Source organism: Adiantum capillus-veneris, chromosome 15 (assembly GCF_014529385.1).
Source record: "Adiantum capillus-veneris isolate H3 chromosome 15, ASM1452938v2, whole genome shotgun sequence".
NCBI classification, from domain to species: Eukaryota; Viridiplantae; Streptophyta; class Polypodiopsida; order Polypodiales; family Pteridaceae; genus Adiantum; species Adiantum capillus-veneris.
In genome coordinates, this window is record NC_140945.1 from 28,996,843 (window position 1) to 29,014,732 (window position 17,890).

The window sequence follows — 17,890 nt, forward strand, 5'->3', positions numbered from 1 at the left end:
GAGAGGGGTAGAGAGAGAGAGAGAGAGAGATAAAATTGTGTAGTTGCTATCAAATTTACAATAAATTGAAAATTTTGGAATTTGTGGTCATTATCCTCCATAGATTTTGTTCCATTTTCATCATATCCTTGCAAAAATCTATTCCTTTCTAAATATCCCTCTCTCTTTATACCTACAATCCTCTTTGCTCGCCATGGATGCGGCTTCATGGCCCTAGTAGGTGTCAATCATTATGTCCACCTTTGAGGGTGCTCAGGAAAACTTGGAGGCTGACTTCACTCAACACACCACTTAGGTTGACAAGAACAACTTAGCCCACCTCTTAAGCTATGTGTCAAATGGTCTAAGGTATTTGGTCAAATATAAGGCTAGACGATGAACGATGCCACATAGGACTACAACTCACCATGGTAAGAAACCATATAAAGAAAGCCTTGAGCATTCTAGCGAAAAATTGGCACATCATGGAGGCCCAAGAGGAGAGAGTTATGCAAAGCAACGGACTGCATACACCAAGTTTTTTGGCTTAGCCAAGGTATGTGGGCATGGGAGACTTGTGAGATTCTAGGATTTTCGGTGCCCTCATACCCTTAGCCACATTTTATGTTTTCAATTGTAATTGGCACGTCATGGAGTCCCAAGAGGAGAGAGGAGTGCAAAGCAACGGACCACATACACCAAGTTTCTTGGCCAAGCCAAGGTATGTGGGCACGTAAGACTTGTGAGATTCTAGGACGTATGTGCACACAAATCACTACAATTTATATTGTAATAAATCTCATGTTGGAGTGATGCGGTTAACGAGAGCTGGCACATAGAGTATAGGGAAGTGCCATGCCCTATGGACATGATCGATCCATAAAGGGAAGCAAGCCCAAAGCTTTGCGAAAAGCTTCGAGCTTCTCACAAGGCAATGCCTTTGAGAACAGATCTGCAAGGTTATCCTGTGTTGGCACATATGCCAACATGATCTCTCCAGTTGAAAATCTCTCCTTGACATAGTGATAATAGACCGCAATCTGCTTTGTGTGAGCATCAAAGACTAGGTTCCTCACAATTGCTAATGTGCTTTCACTATCAGTGTAGATGATAATGTCACCAACTCTCAAATCATCCATAAGGCGTTCGAGCCGCACACACTCAATTGTAGCTATGATGTGGTCACAGTAGGTTGCTTCTTGCTCAACCAAGATATGCATGAACTCCCAAGCATGAAACAAAATCCAATCGTGTAGACACTCGTGTGCCATAGTAACCAACACAATCTAAGCCAAATAATTCATGTAAATATGGTGGCAATGACCCCTCCCACTCCCTTCTTAGGATAAAATAACCCAAGATATCTAGCATCATTCAAGTGGAAAAGATCCTCTTAACTGCCTTCCAATGCTTGGACCCTAAGCTATGCATAAATCTACTCACTTGTGAGATTGAAAACTGAATGTCTAGTCTTGTAATGGATACGTAAATGAGGCAAACATCTATAAGATCTCTAGCATCATGTCGACTTAATTTCAAACATGTCTCCATAGGAGTGGTAATTGGCTTGGAATCATCAAGTCTAAAGCTGCTTAGGAGAGTTTACACATACTTTGTATGACATAATGAAATACCTTTATCACACTACTTAAACACAATTCCCAAATAATGATGCAAAAGCCCCAAATGTGTTGTCTCAAATGTGGCATTCAAATCATCCTTTTAAATTCACCAATAATTGTCTCATTTGGACCAGTGAGCAATAAATCATCCACATACACAATAACAATAAAATATACATCATCCGCATAATTTACAGACAAAATGCTCTGAGCTGGACTATCTCAAAAGCCAAGTGTATTCAAATGATTATCCATCTTCTCATACCGGGCACGAAAATACTTCTTTAAACCATGTGGTATTTTATAACATCTGTACACTTTCTTTTCTTATCCTTTCTTGAAAAAACCACAAGGTTGCATTACATACAATTCCTCATACGCCACAAACATTATTGTGAACAAGCTACAACTTGCGTGTGGTCCACATTGAACCATCTTTTGGGGACCTAGAACATTGCATTTTTTCCAGAATACAACCTTTACAAACATTCTTAATTGGTGCCTCCAAAGGGTACAATGAGGCAACCATATCAACTTTCTACACATTTGTTTTAAGAATTGAGCTTGTATAGGTCACGAGAAAAGTACCTCATGCCACAATAGTATCAATTGAACTAATATTGTGAATAGTTTTTTTGCATGGAGAATTGTGAATCGGCAATACAAATGTTGTGTACGCCACCAGAGGAGAAACCACCAACGACGGTAGGGAGAGGAGGTTGGTGCAAAGATATCTCGCCTCATAAAACCCAAGACACAAATTTGCTTCTCAGATGGTGCTCCAAAGAAATGTCATTGTTCTTAATAGGAGGGTTTTACCCTAATAAAACTTTTTTCAAAGCAATCTTATTTTTTCCAACCCTAGGATCGGACGTAATTTTTTAGCGAGCATCTTCTGGCAAGTGCTTTTTTGGAATCTAGCGAGCAGATTTCAAGAATATTCTTTCTCCCTTCTCATGCTTATTCTCTCTTGATCTTCCGTTGGTCTCTCTCTCTCTCTCTCTCTCTCTCTCTCTCTCTCTCTCTCTCAGGTATGTGTGTGCTTTGTTGATGGTTGTATGTGTGTTTAAAAAAAGTGATAAATGATTCTATCACTATATCACCCAAGCTTCTTCTTCTCCATCATCATCTGCTTCTCTCTCTCTCTCTCTCTCTCTCTCTCTCTCTCTCTCTCTCTCTATCTCTCGATCAAACAATCATAATTTATAAATCTCTTTCTCTCACTATCCTCTCACTCATACATGCAACTTCTCTTCTCAAATGTTGTGATATATGTTGGACAACAAGATTAACCACCAACGTGATAAGTGTCCTTCTATTTTGTCACACTTGTGAGCACTCGTATACATGCAATAAATCAATTTCAATGGTTCACACTCCATAATAATGAAATTCAATTTTGAACAACATTAAAAAACTACAATAAAAACACCACAGAATATTTAAAAGGGTTTAAAGTACACAACTTAAAACAACAACGACAATAAGATAGATATGGAGAAAAAAACAGTACAATGTGCTAATATGGTGTCAAGGTCTTATTTCTCCAACATCAGCAAGGAAAGGTGAGATCTAGTTGTTGTTGTTGTTGTTGTTGGCTCCATTGGCTATTCCTTGCACAACAATGTATGCCATCCACACTTCTACCCAAGCCTCCACATGTCGTTCGAAGGATGCATACTCCTGTGGCGTGAGAAAACGTGTTGCCTCCAAATCATACTTGCATTAGGAAGGGAAGGAGGTACAAGAGGGCCTCTTTATTTGGCAATTTAAGAAAATATTTAAAACTTAATCAAGCTTTATGTCATGCACTATACTCTTCCCTTCTCTCGAAAGGCTTTTCCCTCTACCAATGGGAAGATTATCTTTGGGGTTAAATATCTACAAGAGCACCATAAACTTTTTCTGCTTTGCATGCAATTGTCATGGTTGGGAGTGAAGAGTTCATAGTGCTAATGGAGAGAACAAGAAATCACTTGGGAAAGGAGTTTTATGTTGTGGACGAATCTCTTTCTACAAAGTTTGTAGTGCTAGTCGAAGATGACACATTCTCAAATTCTAGTGGCATGACTGGTCCATTAGTGGATGTTCCCTACATAGACCTTACTAGTCCAAGAAAGTAACAACTCTTTGGAGAGCAAGCATTGCAAAACTCTATCGAGGTAAGGAGTACAAATGATATTTTGTCATTTTGTAATGCAATGACGAAACCCAACACTTTGACGAAGCTTCTTTCAAAAATAGTGAAAATCAAACAAGTGTCGGAAATACCAAAGGTGTAGTTTCCACCAACCCTAGGAAAGGTTCATCTAATGGGTGTTATGGAACATAAGTATGATCCACACCATTGGACCAAACCACAAACCTCAAATATTGCATTTCCTGGAGAGTGTCGCAAAAGTTAGTGTGCATAATATTTCAAAGTAATCTAACTCTGAAATACAAGTTTCGAAGGTCTGTGCCTACAACTAGGAACGGGCCAACAAAGGAGAGCTTTGGTGTGGACACCTTGTTCCGGCTAAAAAGAGATTGCACATATGATTTTCTCACAAAAGCAGGTTTCCTAGGCAAGGAGCGGAAGGGGAGCAATGCTTTGTGTTCAAAATGTCTACAGTTGGTCCTGCATCTGGATTGGATTTGGTTAATCGAATGCGACGAAGTGGACCTAGAGATCTTCGGCACACTTGGGTGCTGTTTGATCACACTCACCGAGTGGCGGATTAGGTGACCATGGCATGCCACATTTACGAACCAAGGTTTGTTGTCTTTGGAACATATTTCAAAAGTTTGACATATCTTAAGAAACAACCAACAATGTGTTTACTAATGTGCTTGTCTTATGTTGCAGCATGTAGGATCGCCTCACTATTGCAACTTGTGAGATGAAAGAGGAAGACATGGAAGCACAAATTCTTTTGTGACAGTGCATAAATGAAGTTATGGAGGGCCATGGATGTGAGAGAGCGGGTTTTCATGGATTCATGGCGGACGAAGCTCAAGACAACTGAAATGCAGTTTGCACAATATTCAATGGTGGCAAAGACAATGTTCTATAACATCAAAAGCGATCTTGCCTTTTTCATTAGAAACAAAGCATGGTGACACACACCACAAAGTAAATTGTCTCTTCATCTCAACAAAGTCACAAAAACATGTGCAAAAAGTGACGCCTAGCCCCCTCTAAAGAGGCAGCTCCAATGAAGTCTCGTCTACTTCGACAATGATGGAGAAATGAAAATTGCATGGATAAAAACATCCCTGCAATGGACTTTTGGTTGAGTTGGTGGAAGGTGCGTATTTCACATTGAGGGAGCATCATGTCAGTAATACAGGGAGGTGATGATGGGGCAAATAATCTAAGAACCAACTTGGACGAGAGCAAGCATGGTAGTTGCCTTGCAAGCTTGCGAAAAGTGGTGTCTAGCTCCCTCTAAAGAGGCACCTCCAGCGGAGTCTCGTCTACTTCGACAATGGTGGAGAAATGAAAATTGCATGGATAAAAACATCACTGCAATGGACTGTTGGTTGAGTTGGTGGGAGGTGAGTATTTCACATTGGGGGAGCATCATGTCAGCAGTAGAGGGAAGTGATGATGGGGCAAATACTCCAAGAACCAACTTGGACGAGGGCAAGCATGGTAGCTGCCTTGCAGGCGAAGGGTTTATAAAGAAATCTCATTGTATGACACATGTACTTCAAATATGGCAAATGCAATACTACAAAGCACGAAGATAGTTTCTTACTCTCAAGGTAAACATATTGGACAGGGTTTCTCACTAGAGAGGCTCAAGGAAAGAGTTTCCTCTAGTCCAGCACAAGTAATAAGAGTAGTAGATGAGGCTACATCTGGAACACCCATGTATAAGGCTTGCACCCCGCTTGAAGGAGACAAAGAAACCATTCGTGAAAAGCGAGGGCCATCGATTGTGATTGATGTTGAGAATGAATCGACACATAGGCCAACATACAATGCAAAAACACGAGACCGCACAACACACGGAAGGCCAAGGAAGATCATTTTCACAGAAGATTCCAGGGTAGTAGATGGGAGTGAGAATTCCAAAGAGAAGGTGAAGTTTTGTGTTTTGGAACAAAAGGTTAATGAAGCTACGTGGCAATCAAAAGAACCCCTCTCGATAGTCGTGTGACATGCAGTGACACCCCCAGCGGTGAAAAAAGATGTGGACAAAATATTGTGGCATGTAGTAAAGGGACTCATGCACCATCCTTTGAGGGGTATAGAAAACATCCAAATAGGCTACTCAGACAATGGTTTTGGTTCTATCCGAGACATATTATTCATTGCTATGTGGTGGATCATAATATAGAACCAAGGCTAGCTCCTCCAAAAACTTGGCCGGTTGATTTAGGAACAAATCTCACAGATGAAGAAGTTGAGGTACTACTTGAAGGAGGATTTCAAGTGGAGACAGTTGGAAGAGATCAAGAGAGTGCAACAACAATGCGAACTCCTCCTAGGGGTGAAGGTAAAAGCAAGTAGCAGTGGTTCAATATTAAGAAATGGAATAAGAGTCAAATTTGGGACTTCCATTTCAGAGGAGGTAGCTAAGAAAATTGGTCTCACTTTTTGTTTAAAGACTAAGGTGATTGAAGAGAAATGCATTGTAGACAAAGCACGTGAAGTTTTCAAGGTTGAGCATCACTCAATAAATGGACATGTAGGGGTGTATGAGGTGCACATCAAGGATGAGCCCTATTGCACATGCCCTGATGTCACCGATAGGGAGACCAAGAAAGAATTTTATTTGGCTTGCAAGCACTTGTACTTCATTTTCTTGAGAGTTCTTGGAAAGAGCCAAAATGAAAACATGTTCATACATCAACCCGTGCTAAGCAAAGTACGTGTCTACAATGCTTTTAACCGTGAACACACATATCCAAACTTAGAGTGAAGCCCAAGATTGTACAATTTTGTGACACATTTTACGCCATGTATTGTAGCTAACGAAGTTAATATAGATTGGGTAGGAATTGGACCTTTGACAAAGATGTTTTGGATCATCTTGGGTTATAAAACCTTTAATCAAGGGAGAGAAAAAAAGAGCAAAAGCGATGGTGACGACAATGTGGGATCGAGGTGTGTTTGCCAAGGAAAGAAATCTGAGAGAGAGAGAGAGAGAGAGAGAGAGAGAGAGAGAGAGAGGCCGATGCCGACAGAGGATCAAGGGAGAGAAAAAATGAGCAAAAGCAAAGGTGACGACGATGTGGGATCGAAGTGTGTTTGCCAAGGAAAAAAATCAGAGGAGAGAGAGAGAGAGAGAGAGAGAGAGAGAGAGACGCAGGATCAAGAGAGAGAATAAAGTTGAGAAGAGAGAAAAGAATCTTTTTGAAATCTGCTCGCCGAATTCCAAAAAAGGGCTCGCCAAAAAATATCCCCCCCTCGGATGTACTTGACATGGTTGGGTAGGGTGGGCATAATCGGAGCCATAGATTATGGGACGCTTGTCCCAACCACTAGTCACATTTCTGTCCAACTTTACAAATTCTACCCAATTTTACAAAAGAGCATATGACCGCCCTCATGCTCCTTGGCGTTGATATCATCCAAATTTGACCATATCAAATAGAGAGGGGATAGAATGGATCTCTCTCTCTCTCTCTCTCTCTCTCTCTCTCTCTCTCACACACACACACACACACACACACACACACACACAAACATGAAAAGGCAATAAATCACCATAAATATATATCTACAAACAAAAAGACAGCCTTTTGAGGAACAACAAGCTCATTAAGCAAACACACAACTTCCTTAATATATTGGCTCCTCTTTAAGAAAGTAGGGTAGGAGCTTAAAAGTGCTCCTTATGAGTCCAAGACTTCTTTACAAACCTCTCGAATAAGAAATAGTGCATTTGTGAGAACTATCTCTTGCAAGTGAGAGATGATGGTGGACTCCTCTGTTGTGATGAAAGAAGAGATGGGAAGCTCTATAAAAGAGAGTGCTACACATGCACAATACAATGGAAAATTGATATAATTGATGTTAAAGAGGGCACCCACATGATGGATGTAATGAATATATTGGGTTAATGATAAGCTAAAAAGTGTTGAGAGGAGCTAAAGGTGATGATGCCTATCTTCCTTCACATGTGGGTGCTATGGGAGTCGAGCCCGAGCCCGAACCCGAACCCGAACCCGCAAGCGCTTTCCCTCTCAGAAAGATCCTCGAGAAGCTAAAAGAATTGTGCTTTGATGAGGAGGACTTTGCTTTCCTCAGAGAAGGAGTGATGCAACTTGGGACATTGAGAACTGGTGTAACTCTCACACTTGATGTATATGGAAGAGGCCTCTCCAAGCCTTTATTATGATGCCTTCCAAGGCTCCTTCCTCCAGAGCTTACCATATTACCCCTTGTACTACCCTTGTGGTTGCTTTGTTTTGCATGGATGTCCCTGAGAATCATATTGCTCTTGACATTGATGCTTGCCTCTTTCCAAAGATTCTCATTTATTCCTAATACTATCTGTCCATCCTTGCCCAACACTAGTTTCTCATGAGGTAGAGAGTAGGAATGCCTAATTCTCTGCCCCGAACCTGTCGCAGGTTTCGCGTTCGCATTATGGCCACTTTTGTCCACTACTGATGGTGTCAAAGGATCAGATGAGCTCAAGTTTATAAAGGCATTTTGCTCTGGATCAGTTATGGCAATGTGGGCAAGTTTTACACTAGCATTGTCAAGGTCTTTATGTAGAGAACTAACCTGGCCTTGGCTGGTGGTGGCAATGATCTTTTGCTCCTTGCTTTCTCCACTGTAAGAAAGATTTTGCTTGCTAGCACAGGGTTTCTCTTGAGCTTGTTGAGGTAAGCTCCGTGTAGAATCCGACGCGGTCCCGCTCTCCGCCTTACGCCTGAAGAAGGGGAGAAAGGAGCTTGGACTTAGTGGCATTCTAGAACAGGAAGTGGGGGAGATCTCAGTCTCTAATTTGGGTGCTTGCTTTGATTTGAGCTGGAAAAAGTCCTTGATTCTGTTTCTGTATCCTGATGAAGATGACGAGCTGGCCGAAACGACAGAAAAGGGGCGCGATGCAGTGGGCGAGGTCGGGGTAGTCGCAGGGAGAGAGAAGGATCGAGAGGGAGATGGGCATCGCGAATTGTCAAGACTGACGCAAGTCCGATTTGCGAGCTGAGAAAAGCTGCCCATTGTCATCGAAGCTGACCGAGGATTTCTGCTGAGCCGCCTCAATTGTGAGGCATGTTCATCTTCCTTGTTTCTCTTTGATGAGGATAATGCCTCTCCTCTCCACCTTACAGGGGTGCGTGTTTCGTCGCACTTGACTGCAACCATGCCTGGAGACTTCAAGCATTCTCTGTTTGTGGACTCTCTTGCTTTTCCTATTGACGCCTCCATTGTTGCTTTGTTGTGAGACCTTCCGCAGGCAAGCAAAAGCTCTTCTCTGCTTGTGGGTGCTCTTAATTTGCTAGCTTTAGAGCCATTTTCTGGCTTGTAAGCAGGCATTAGATCTTCTCTGCTTGTGGGCGATCTTCTTTTGCTTCCTTTGGTGCCCATTTCTATTTTCTGCACCGCTTCTCTATTTGCAGCATCTTTGCATCTCTGAAGAGGAACTGCATCTTCTCTGCTTGTTGGCAATGTGCATTCGCCTGCATTTTCGCACGTTCCCAGCATTTGCGCAGAATACGTATCTTCTCTGCTTGCAGGCAATCTCTCCTTCTCTTGCTTCCGAAATGCAGAAATTAGGTCTCCTCTGTTTGTGAACGATCTCAATGCGTCTGCTGGATTGGGACCGTCCTCAGATCTTCTGCTTACGCTTCCATCGTCAGCTACTTCCTTCCCCACCTTTCTTGCTCTGATTGTGGGCAGCTTTCTTTCAAATGCATCGAAATTCTCTGCCTCTCCATAGCAAATATCATCCACATTATCTCGGCATATGGAAATGCCCCCCTCCTCTCTCCATTCACTCTCTGTCATGCCAAATCCAGAGCTTCCTTCGACAAGGCGAAGTTTGCCATCAGAGAAGAGCTCGTCGGCACTCAACATACACCATTTGGGGGTCAGATCTGGGCCAATGTCGAAGCTTGAGAACTCGAAGTCAGAGTCATGAATTGGGCTGTGCTTAGCAGGGGAGGAGATCCTTTGTTTGGTTACAAAGCCATAGGAGAAGGATATTCTGGGGCTCCAATCTGCGCTACAAGGATGAGCTTCAGGGGGCTCCATAACTACAATCAAAAGAATGGGTGTGTAATTGAATTGAATTGAATGGCAAAGAAGCAGGAATGAATGGTATCAGAAGGATCGCAATGTGTGAATTTACAAGACATGGAAGCTGTGGATGATGGCGGTTAGGGCACAAGAAAAGCTAATACGAAGCAAAGTAGCTGTTAACACAGAGATGTTGATGAAGCACAAGTCAAAGCAAGGACTATTTATTACAGCTCAAAAGCAAGCAAATAACATATACAAATGTATGAGAGAGAGAGAGAGAGAGAGTGTGTGTGTGTGTGTGTGTGAGTGTGTGTGTGTGTGTGAGAGAGAGAGAGAGAGAGAGAGAAAGAGAGGGAGAGACGCTTAGCTTCTGCCGCTCTGCGAGTATGGTGAGTGCGCTAGCCTCTCATCGACATTGTTTTATGCCCAACACCAGCTACATTTTCTAACTGAAGAAGGGGGCTGAAAGTGGCAATGAAGGCTCGCAAAACTTGAGCTCTCAAGCTCCACAACCGTTTTGGGATTTGAAGAAATCTCCATGGAAAGTTGGCTATTTATAATTCACCCCCCTTCAAAAGTAAAAGCGCTTCAAAGTTCAAAGGGGCGGTTTCTTTTACATCCCAATGAATACGTGTGGATCTAATTGTAAGCTCTCTTCAAATTTCAAAACAATACCACTAACAAAGATGAAGTAAATTATCATTTTTACAAAGTATAAGAGGGCTTCCAGAAAGGTGGATTTTTATACCCACACTCTCCAAAAAAGGGTTGAATGAGGGTAGAATATGTCCCTCTGGAATCTGTAGAGATGCTGATCGAATCATGGATTTCGATTGGCACTGTTACAAATAGAAGGTGCAGAAAGGGACCGTGATGTGGTCGATATGCAGGGAAAGTACAAAGAATGCGAACCAACTCTCTCTCTCTCTCTCTCTCTCTCTCTCTCTCTCTCTCCCCGCCCCAAGAGAGTGGCGGCATTTTTTTGTCTCTTGAATGGCGGAGACTATTATGAATGGTCAATTTGCAAATATGACATGGAGAAGGCTCTCATTGCGTGAGAGAGAAGACTTTGGTGGGGATTGTTGTTGCAACATTTGGGTGAGGAGATCTGCAGTATTCATGATGGATGTGTTCACAATGGAGGAGGAGGATGGGAAGGGGGTAGGGGGAGATTGTAGGCACATATAGGGAAGAAGGTGAGGGGGAAGAGAGGCCTCGCCAATATCTCACACGGGCATGAGAGGAGATGGAATCTACGGTGGGATGATTGAGCACCGTAGATCTCGGGCTTTTGTGGACTATGTAAACACGGGTACAATGTAAATTCGGGTACACGAGTTTACTTCCCCCCCTCCCCCTCCCCCGGGAGGCTTGAACCCACAACCTTGGGTATGAGAGCCATTTGGCCTAACCACATCGCCCGCGCACGTCACTTGTGGAATGTAGACGTTTCCATGGAGTTTTGACGTGTAAATGTATCGGGGCGCGAAAAAGTAAACTCGGGTATTTTTGTAAACTCAGGTACCCGAGTTTACAAAAATACCCGAGTTTACTTTCGCGACAAAATCTACGGCTGGTGCCTAATGTCTGGGGCCCAAAATTGATGGGAGCCTTTGATCGCATCTCCCATGCCCATGTTAGATATAGCTGAGGGAAGAAAGGCACAAACCCACGTGATATCTCTTGGGTAATTAGATAAACTTTACCAATATGTACGTAGTATTACTAAGGTTGCTTACACACCGAGATCTTGCCTACCCATCATTTTTGGGGATGGGAGGGCAAGCGTTATACACCAATGTTTTCTATTTTTTAAAAGAGACATTTTTGACAACGGATGTCTGTAGCTTATTGGTTAGTAGCCTTTGTTGGGTAGTGTTGGCAAGAGCTCAAGCCCCGCCCGAGCTTGGGTAGGGAATCTTGGTTGCCCAAAGTTTTCCATGCTGCCCATATCACGTCGCAAATGGCTTTTTGGCGGTTGGTTTCCACGTTTGTGCACCCAAACGGTGAGAAAGGAGCCTAAGTATTGAATGAGAGAATAAGGGAAGAGAGGATGTGTTTCACTAAGTGTTGCATAGTTTCATCGGGTGAAGGAAAATGTTTGCTAAGTTTTTTTTTCTATTTTTAGTGCATATGAAAAAAATATATAACTTTTTCTTGGTGAGTTTTTGAACTCACAATGTGGAAGCTTTCTAACAAGCTTTCTAACAACCGGGAAGGAAAAGTCCCCGACTAACAATTGAATTCTTCAAAGAGTTTTGGGAGGATATGAAAATGATGCTAATGTAGTTAGCAAATAGGGTTTTCTTAGAGGGTCAGTTGGATGTCAATTTGAAAAAAGGGTTGATCAAACCTATTCCCAAATTAGTTTGTTGCTCTCTCTTAAAACATTGGCGAACGATCTCTCTCTGATGACAATAGCTTACAAGATCATTGCTAACGTTATCACATTACAGCTGGCTCCAATCTTGGACAAAGTAATTACCCTTCATCAACATGGATTCATCAAAGGACGATCTATTCATGACAACATTTTGGAAGCGAATTTTGGCATTGAATATGCTAAACTACTTAGACAAGGCTTATGACCGAATCTCGTGGTCATACATTATGATGTCATGAGGGCGTTGGACCCAAAATGTTCACAATAGCTCACATGCTTTGGGGAGGAAAGCTTCTTTGAGCTCCACTTCACATTTGATAACCTCGCTTGATGAGAGTGCGGCAAAAGGGGAAATTCAAGGTCTTTCTCTACCAAGGGAAATACAATTAGTTGCAAAACTCTTTGTCGAGGATTCGTTGCTCTTTATAAAAGCCAACTCACCAATGCTAAAAAGAGATCTCACACTCGTCCAATTATTTGCTACTGCATTTGGCTCGAAGAGCAATATTGAGAAATCAAGATTGATTTCACTCTTGGAAAGTGATTTATTTGACCCAACCAAATGGTCAGGGGAAGTTATTGGCAAGGACATTGTCTTCAGACACCTTGGTGCTCCACTTGGAGTGAACATCTTGGACAAGCAATGATTTAATTGGGTCTTGAGCAAGATCAATAGTAAAATGCAAAGGTGGGAGTACATGCTCCTTCCTTTCCATAGCAGTAGAGTCACGGTGGTTAACACCTTCATGATCCCATACATCTCATTTGTGTCTCCCATTCTAAAAAACAAAAAATGCAATTGAAAAGAATTTGTGCAACTTATCAAAGGTTCTTGTGAAAGAACAACACTGAAGACATGACTCCTTGGCAATGGGGGAATGGGTGGCACAGCCCAAAAACCAAGGCAGCATTGGGATTCTAGACCCTATGTTGTATGCAGAAGCAATGTGTACCAAACTGGTTATTTTGTTGACTAATCAAAGGCAAGAATGGGCGGTCATGGCTTAAGACATGATAAACAAATTAGATCTTATCTCTCAAGGAGGCACATGGAAGGAGGCTAAAGTTCCCGATAAAATTCTTGCACATAGCTAGAATTTCCTTAGGCTGGGGATTGCATGTGAGAAATAGCATGAAAGTGAAACAAAGCAACATCGGCGCTCGAATGGAAGGAGACCGCCAGATACTTCAGGTGCTCCGTTTTACACTGGTCCCTCTGGATTTCCAAACTTTGAAGGGGATCCTTGACCCTTTTTGGAGGAAAGTTGCATGAAAGGTGAGTAATAAAGGGATCTCCAAACATTCACATCTCTAGGATGACAGAAAGCTCTACTAGAAAGAAGTGGAGCAATTAGTCACTCGTCATAATTTGAGTATCTACAAAAGGCTTCTGATCAGTTGAGTCTTGGAAGTTTTGTTCTACAATCCTATGCTTGTGATCGGATCAAAGCCGGATTGGAAAGCCTAGGATCGACCAAATGACAAAGTGTTTGCGCTCCCCAAGACTCAAGATACCTATAGCAAGTTGACATACAAAGCAAACTATTTTGCTCCACTCATCAAGATCTAGAAGGAAAATTGGTTAGAAGAGTGATGGCACAAGAGTGCTAGTGTCATCTAGGAGCTAAAATGGCTCAATCGCATGAAGATGTTTACATGGAAGATGTTGTGGGGAGCCATCCCAATTGGGAACAAGATTTTTGATGGAGGGATTGGCAATTTGGCAATGATCCCTAGTTTGGCTGTGGAACAACTTTAGAGGATCCCCTACATCTATTCAAACACTTCCTTGCCATGCGGGGCTTGGTCGCAAGCATTTGCAAATGGGTGTGAAAGACCTGGAAGATTATCTTCTACACAATTACCTAATCTTGGGAGGGTGTAGATTTCAAAGAAAAGCCATTTTGGACTACACCCAAATCACTAGATACTGTAAATTGAAATAGATATGGAGAGCCAATGTTTGAGGAAAAACATGGTGTGGCTCAATTTGACAATATTGTGAGTGAGAGCATTGAGCTCATATATGTTGTGGGCTCAAAGAGTAGGGAAACCGCTAATGTCAAAGAATGGAAACATGTGCTTAGTTGCATCGGCTTCTTGGATGGTGACACTTAGTGGCTCTTTGTCTATATACTAGGGCATATTTGTACACACCCCCTTTTGGAAACAATACCCAATTCTTTTCTGAGTCTTAACATCTCCACTCACAATTGTGGGTATGGCAGAAAAAAACAAAAAAAACATTTTCAAACTGTCCAAACTACCAACCTCCTTTATTCTCTCATTCCTTTATTATTTGAAGAGTGTGGGTTTTGCTAGGTGCTTTAATAACTTACTAGCCCACAAGAATTGCTTCCAATTAAAAGGCCTTTTAACAACTTTGGCTTGAGTAGTAGCCAAAACAACTTTTTCAGAAACGATTAATTAGTTTTTGTGGGGTTTTTTTTTTTTTTTTTGAGAGAGGGGGGGGGGGGGGGGGGGGGGGGGGGTTCCCCCTTTTTTTTTAAAGTGCTTAAGGGATCCCTACGGGCAGCCAAGGCAAATAGCCTAGTGGTTAAGCTTTTTTTTTTAATGTCTAAATGTGGAGATCAAATCCTAGGCATTAGGAGTGCTTTTGAAGCTAATTCGAGATACTGAAGCATCTTGGGAAGATACTGTGTATTGAAAATGAAAGCAGAGCCACTAGAGCACCAAATCTTAGAGACTTAGAAGCTTCTTTTTTAGGCAATGAAAGTGATTATTGGGCACCAAATCTTGGAGACTTAGAAGCTTCTTTTCTAGCCTTGAATGGAGGGATGGGAAACACGAGTCTCTATATGAGAGGGAGCCTTTGAGTAAAAGGCACCTAGGTCTAGGGGCTCATTATTTGAAAAAAGGGATAATTTTTGCATGGAAAGAAGCTAGTAGGTAGCCAAAACGACTTTTTCTCATAAACGATTAATTAGTTTTGGGGGGGGGAGAAAGGAAAAGGGAAGGGTGGAGAAAAAAAGGGAAAGCAGAGGGAGGGAGGGGAGGAGGATTTCATGAAAGTGATTATTGGGCACCAAATCTTGGAGACTTAGAAGCTTCTTTTCTAGCCTTGAATGGAGGGATGGAAACAGGAATCTCTATATGAGAGGGAGCCTTTCACTAGAAGGCACCTAGGTCTAGGGGCTCATTATTTGAAAAAAGGGGTAATGTTTGCATGGAAAGAAGCTAGTAGGTAGCCAAAACGACTTTTTCTCAGAAACGATTAATTAGTTTTTGGGGGGGGGGGGGGGGGGGAGGGAGAAAGGAAAAGGGAAGGGTGGAGAAGAAAAGGGAAAGGAGAAGGAGAGGGCGAGGCGGGGGGAGGGAGAAAGGAAAAGGGAAGGGTGGAGAAGAAAAGGGAAAGGAGAAGGAGAGGGCGAGGGGGGGGGGGGGGGGGGGGGGGGGGGGGGGGAGAAAGGAAAAGGGAAGGGTGGAGAAGAAAAAGGGAAAGGAGAAGGAGAGGGCGAGGCGGGGGGGGGGGGGATTTCTTTTTTTTAGTGCTTAAGGGATTCCCTAAGGGCAGCCAAGGCGAATAACCTAGTGGTTAAGCTTCTCTTTTTAGTGTCTACGTGCTGAGGTCAAATCCTAAGCATTAGGAGTGCTTTTGAAGCTAGTTCGAGATGTTGAAGCATCTTGGGAAGATACTGTGTATTGAAAATGAAAGTAGAGTAGTATAACATTTGCATAGAAAGAAGCTAGTATGTAGTATATCCCTAATTCATTTTACATTACTTCTTTCTGAGGAATCTATAAGAGATCCTTTTGAAAACAAAAAGGAAAAAGGGGGCAAAGGAGGAGGATTGGCACGTGGAGAGGGGAGAGTAAAAGAGAGAGAGAGAGAGATAATTTAAGGTGTCTTGGGATAGTTTCCTACGACGTTAAAATTCGCTTCTTCTTCTTGTCTCACTGTGTTGAGGGCGAAGTGATGGCCCATCAATCCTTCTCTCTCTCTCTCTCTCTCTCTCTCTCTCTCTCTCTCTCTCTCTCGCACTAGGGCATGGATATGACTCGTGGGGGCGATTAAGAGGCATCAATGCCGTGCACAGATGACAGGGGCTCTCTCTCTCTCTCTCTCTCTCTCTCTCTCTCTCTCTCTCTGCTTCAGTTGTGAGGTCGGGGCACTATTCAGCCATTGCGGGCAAAGCAAGGTGAGAAGCTCGTTCACGGTCTGAGGATGGGTGGCAAGGCCTGCGCATGGCGTCAGTTTTGATGCGAAGCCAGGCCTACCGTTTCTAGTCCGCAGAGGAGAGGGGGACGATGAGGGCTCTCTCTTTCTCTGTTGTCGTTTCAGTACGCACACGAAACGAGGGCCTTGAGGCTTGTCTCTCCATTTCAGTTTGCAGAGGAGACGAGGGCAATGAGGCGTTTCTCTTTTGGGTTCAGAGGTGGCGAAGCTCGGGCGGCAGTAGAGGCTTCTCTGCGAGCTATGGGCAAAGGCTTCTCTGCGAGCTCGGGCGGCGGCAGAGGCTTCTTTGCGAGCTAGCTCGACATATCAAGAAGTGTGGAAATCACCGAAGAAAGGCTATTGAAGTGGCACGTCATTCTTGGTGGAAATTATCCTCAATTTGGAAATATTTTGGCCTTGTCATAATGTAAAATCCCCAATTGTATTAGTGAGTTGTAATTATGAGCTTAAGAGCAACATAGTTTGTGCTTTTGTGATGTAAATTTTGAGCTTAGGTCACTTTAGTGGAATCAGCCTTAGATATAAATAACCATTTTTAGAATCGAATACGGATCGTTTTTGTAATTATGAGGTTTGGAAGAAGAACAAAGTATGGAGCTACTACAGCCTTGAGAATGTAGCTATGGCAGCTTCATCCTTTTACTTTTAACCTTCTCATTGGTGATACAAATTCTTCTCTTTCCATTGCTACTATGTTTCTATTAAATTTTGTCAAGATTAAAATGTGATTAAGTTGTTATTGACTCTCTTTTCCTCCACCTTGCAGAGCTCCTAAGTTAAATGTTGTAATTTGAAAAGCATTTTGCATATTTGGTGTTGTGGGCTCCATTAGACTCTAATGCATGTGTTAAAAATCAAAATCTGACTCGTGCATTTTGGGCTATCCTCTATCACAATTTACGCCACTCTTATTTTTGAGTGTGATTACGCCACTCTTATTTTTGAGTGTGATTTGGCTCATTGGTAAGTTTATGGTCTGCTCTTAGTGAAACTTGAGTTCGATTGCACTTTGATTTCCTGTGGTTAACGTTCGAGTCTCCTTCAGTTAATCAATAAGGTTGTTGAGTTTGTGTATTTTGCCTATGAATTGCATTGCATCCTCGTTGAGGATTCTCCATGTACTTCTTTGTAGTCATATATGACTATCAGAGACACCAAGCACTAATAATGCCACTATCCTCTACAAATTAACATATTTATGTTAGGTTGATGCAAGTTCTGCTGCATTGTCCCTCGTGGCATATCACCTAACATTGGCACCATTTTTGGAAGAGTGAGTGCCTAAACAAGATAGGAAGGACATCCCTATTGTAGCCAAAGACCCTATAAACTTTGGTATACAACATTCAACTAAGAGTAGGTATACCATCCTAAAAAATCATCAATTATGTCAAGTAAGAGCTTGGGAGTTATAGTCAAGTTTTCACTTGTGTGTGGAACCGTTTATGAATTTGAGGTTAGGAAACATCTACCAATCATAGCATATATTCACAAGGGATTACATTAGTCAAGTTTCTAGT

General features: G+C 42.4%; 1 protein-coding gene across 1 annotated transcript; it reads right to left on the reverse strand.

Moving 5' to 3' along the window:
• Positions 1-7,356: 7,356 nt before the first annotated feature.
• On the reverse strand, positions 7,357-10,387 carry LOC147440443 (uncharacterized). The gene has a single exon (XM_086530179.1). It carries the CDS (start codon positions 9,799-9,801, stop codon positions 7,702-7,704), a length of 2,100 nt encoding a protein of 699 aa, XP_086386305.1. The 5' UTR covers positions 9,802-10,387; the 3' UTR covers positions 7,357-7,701.
• Between the last annotated feature and the right edge of the window lie 7,503 nt (positions 10,388-17,890).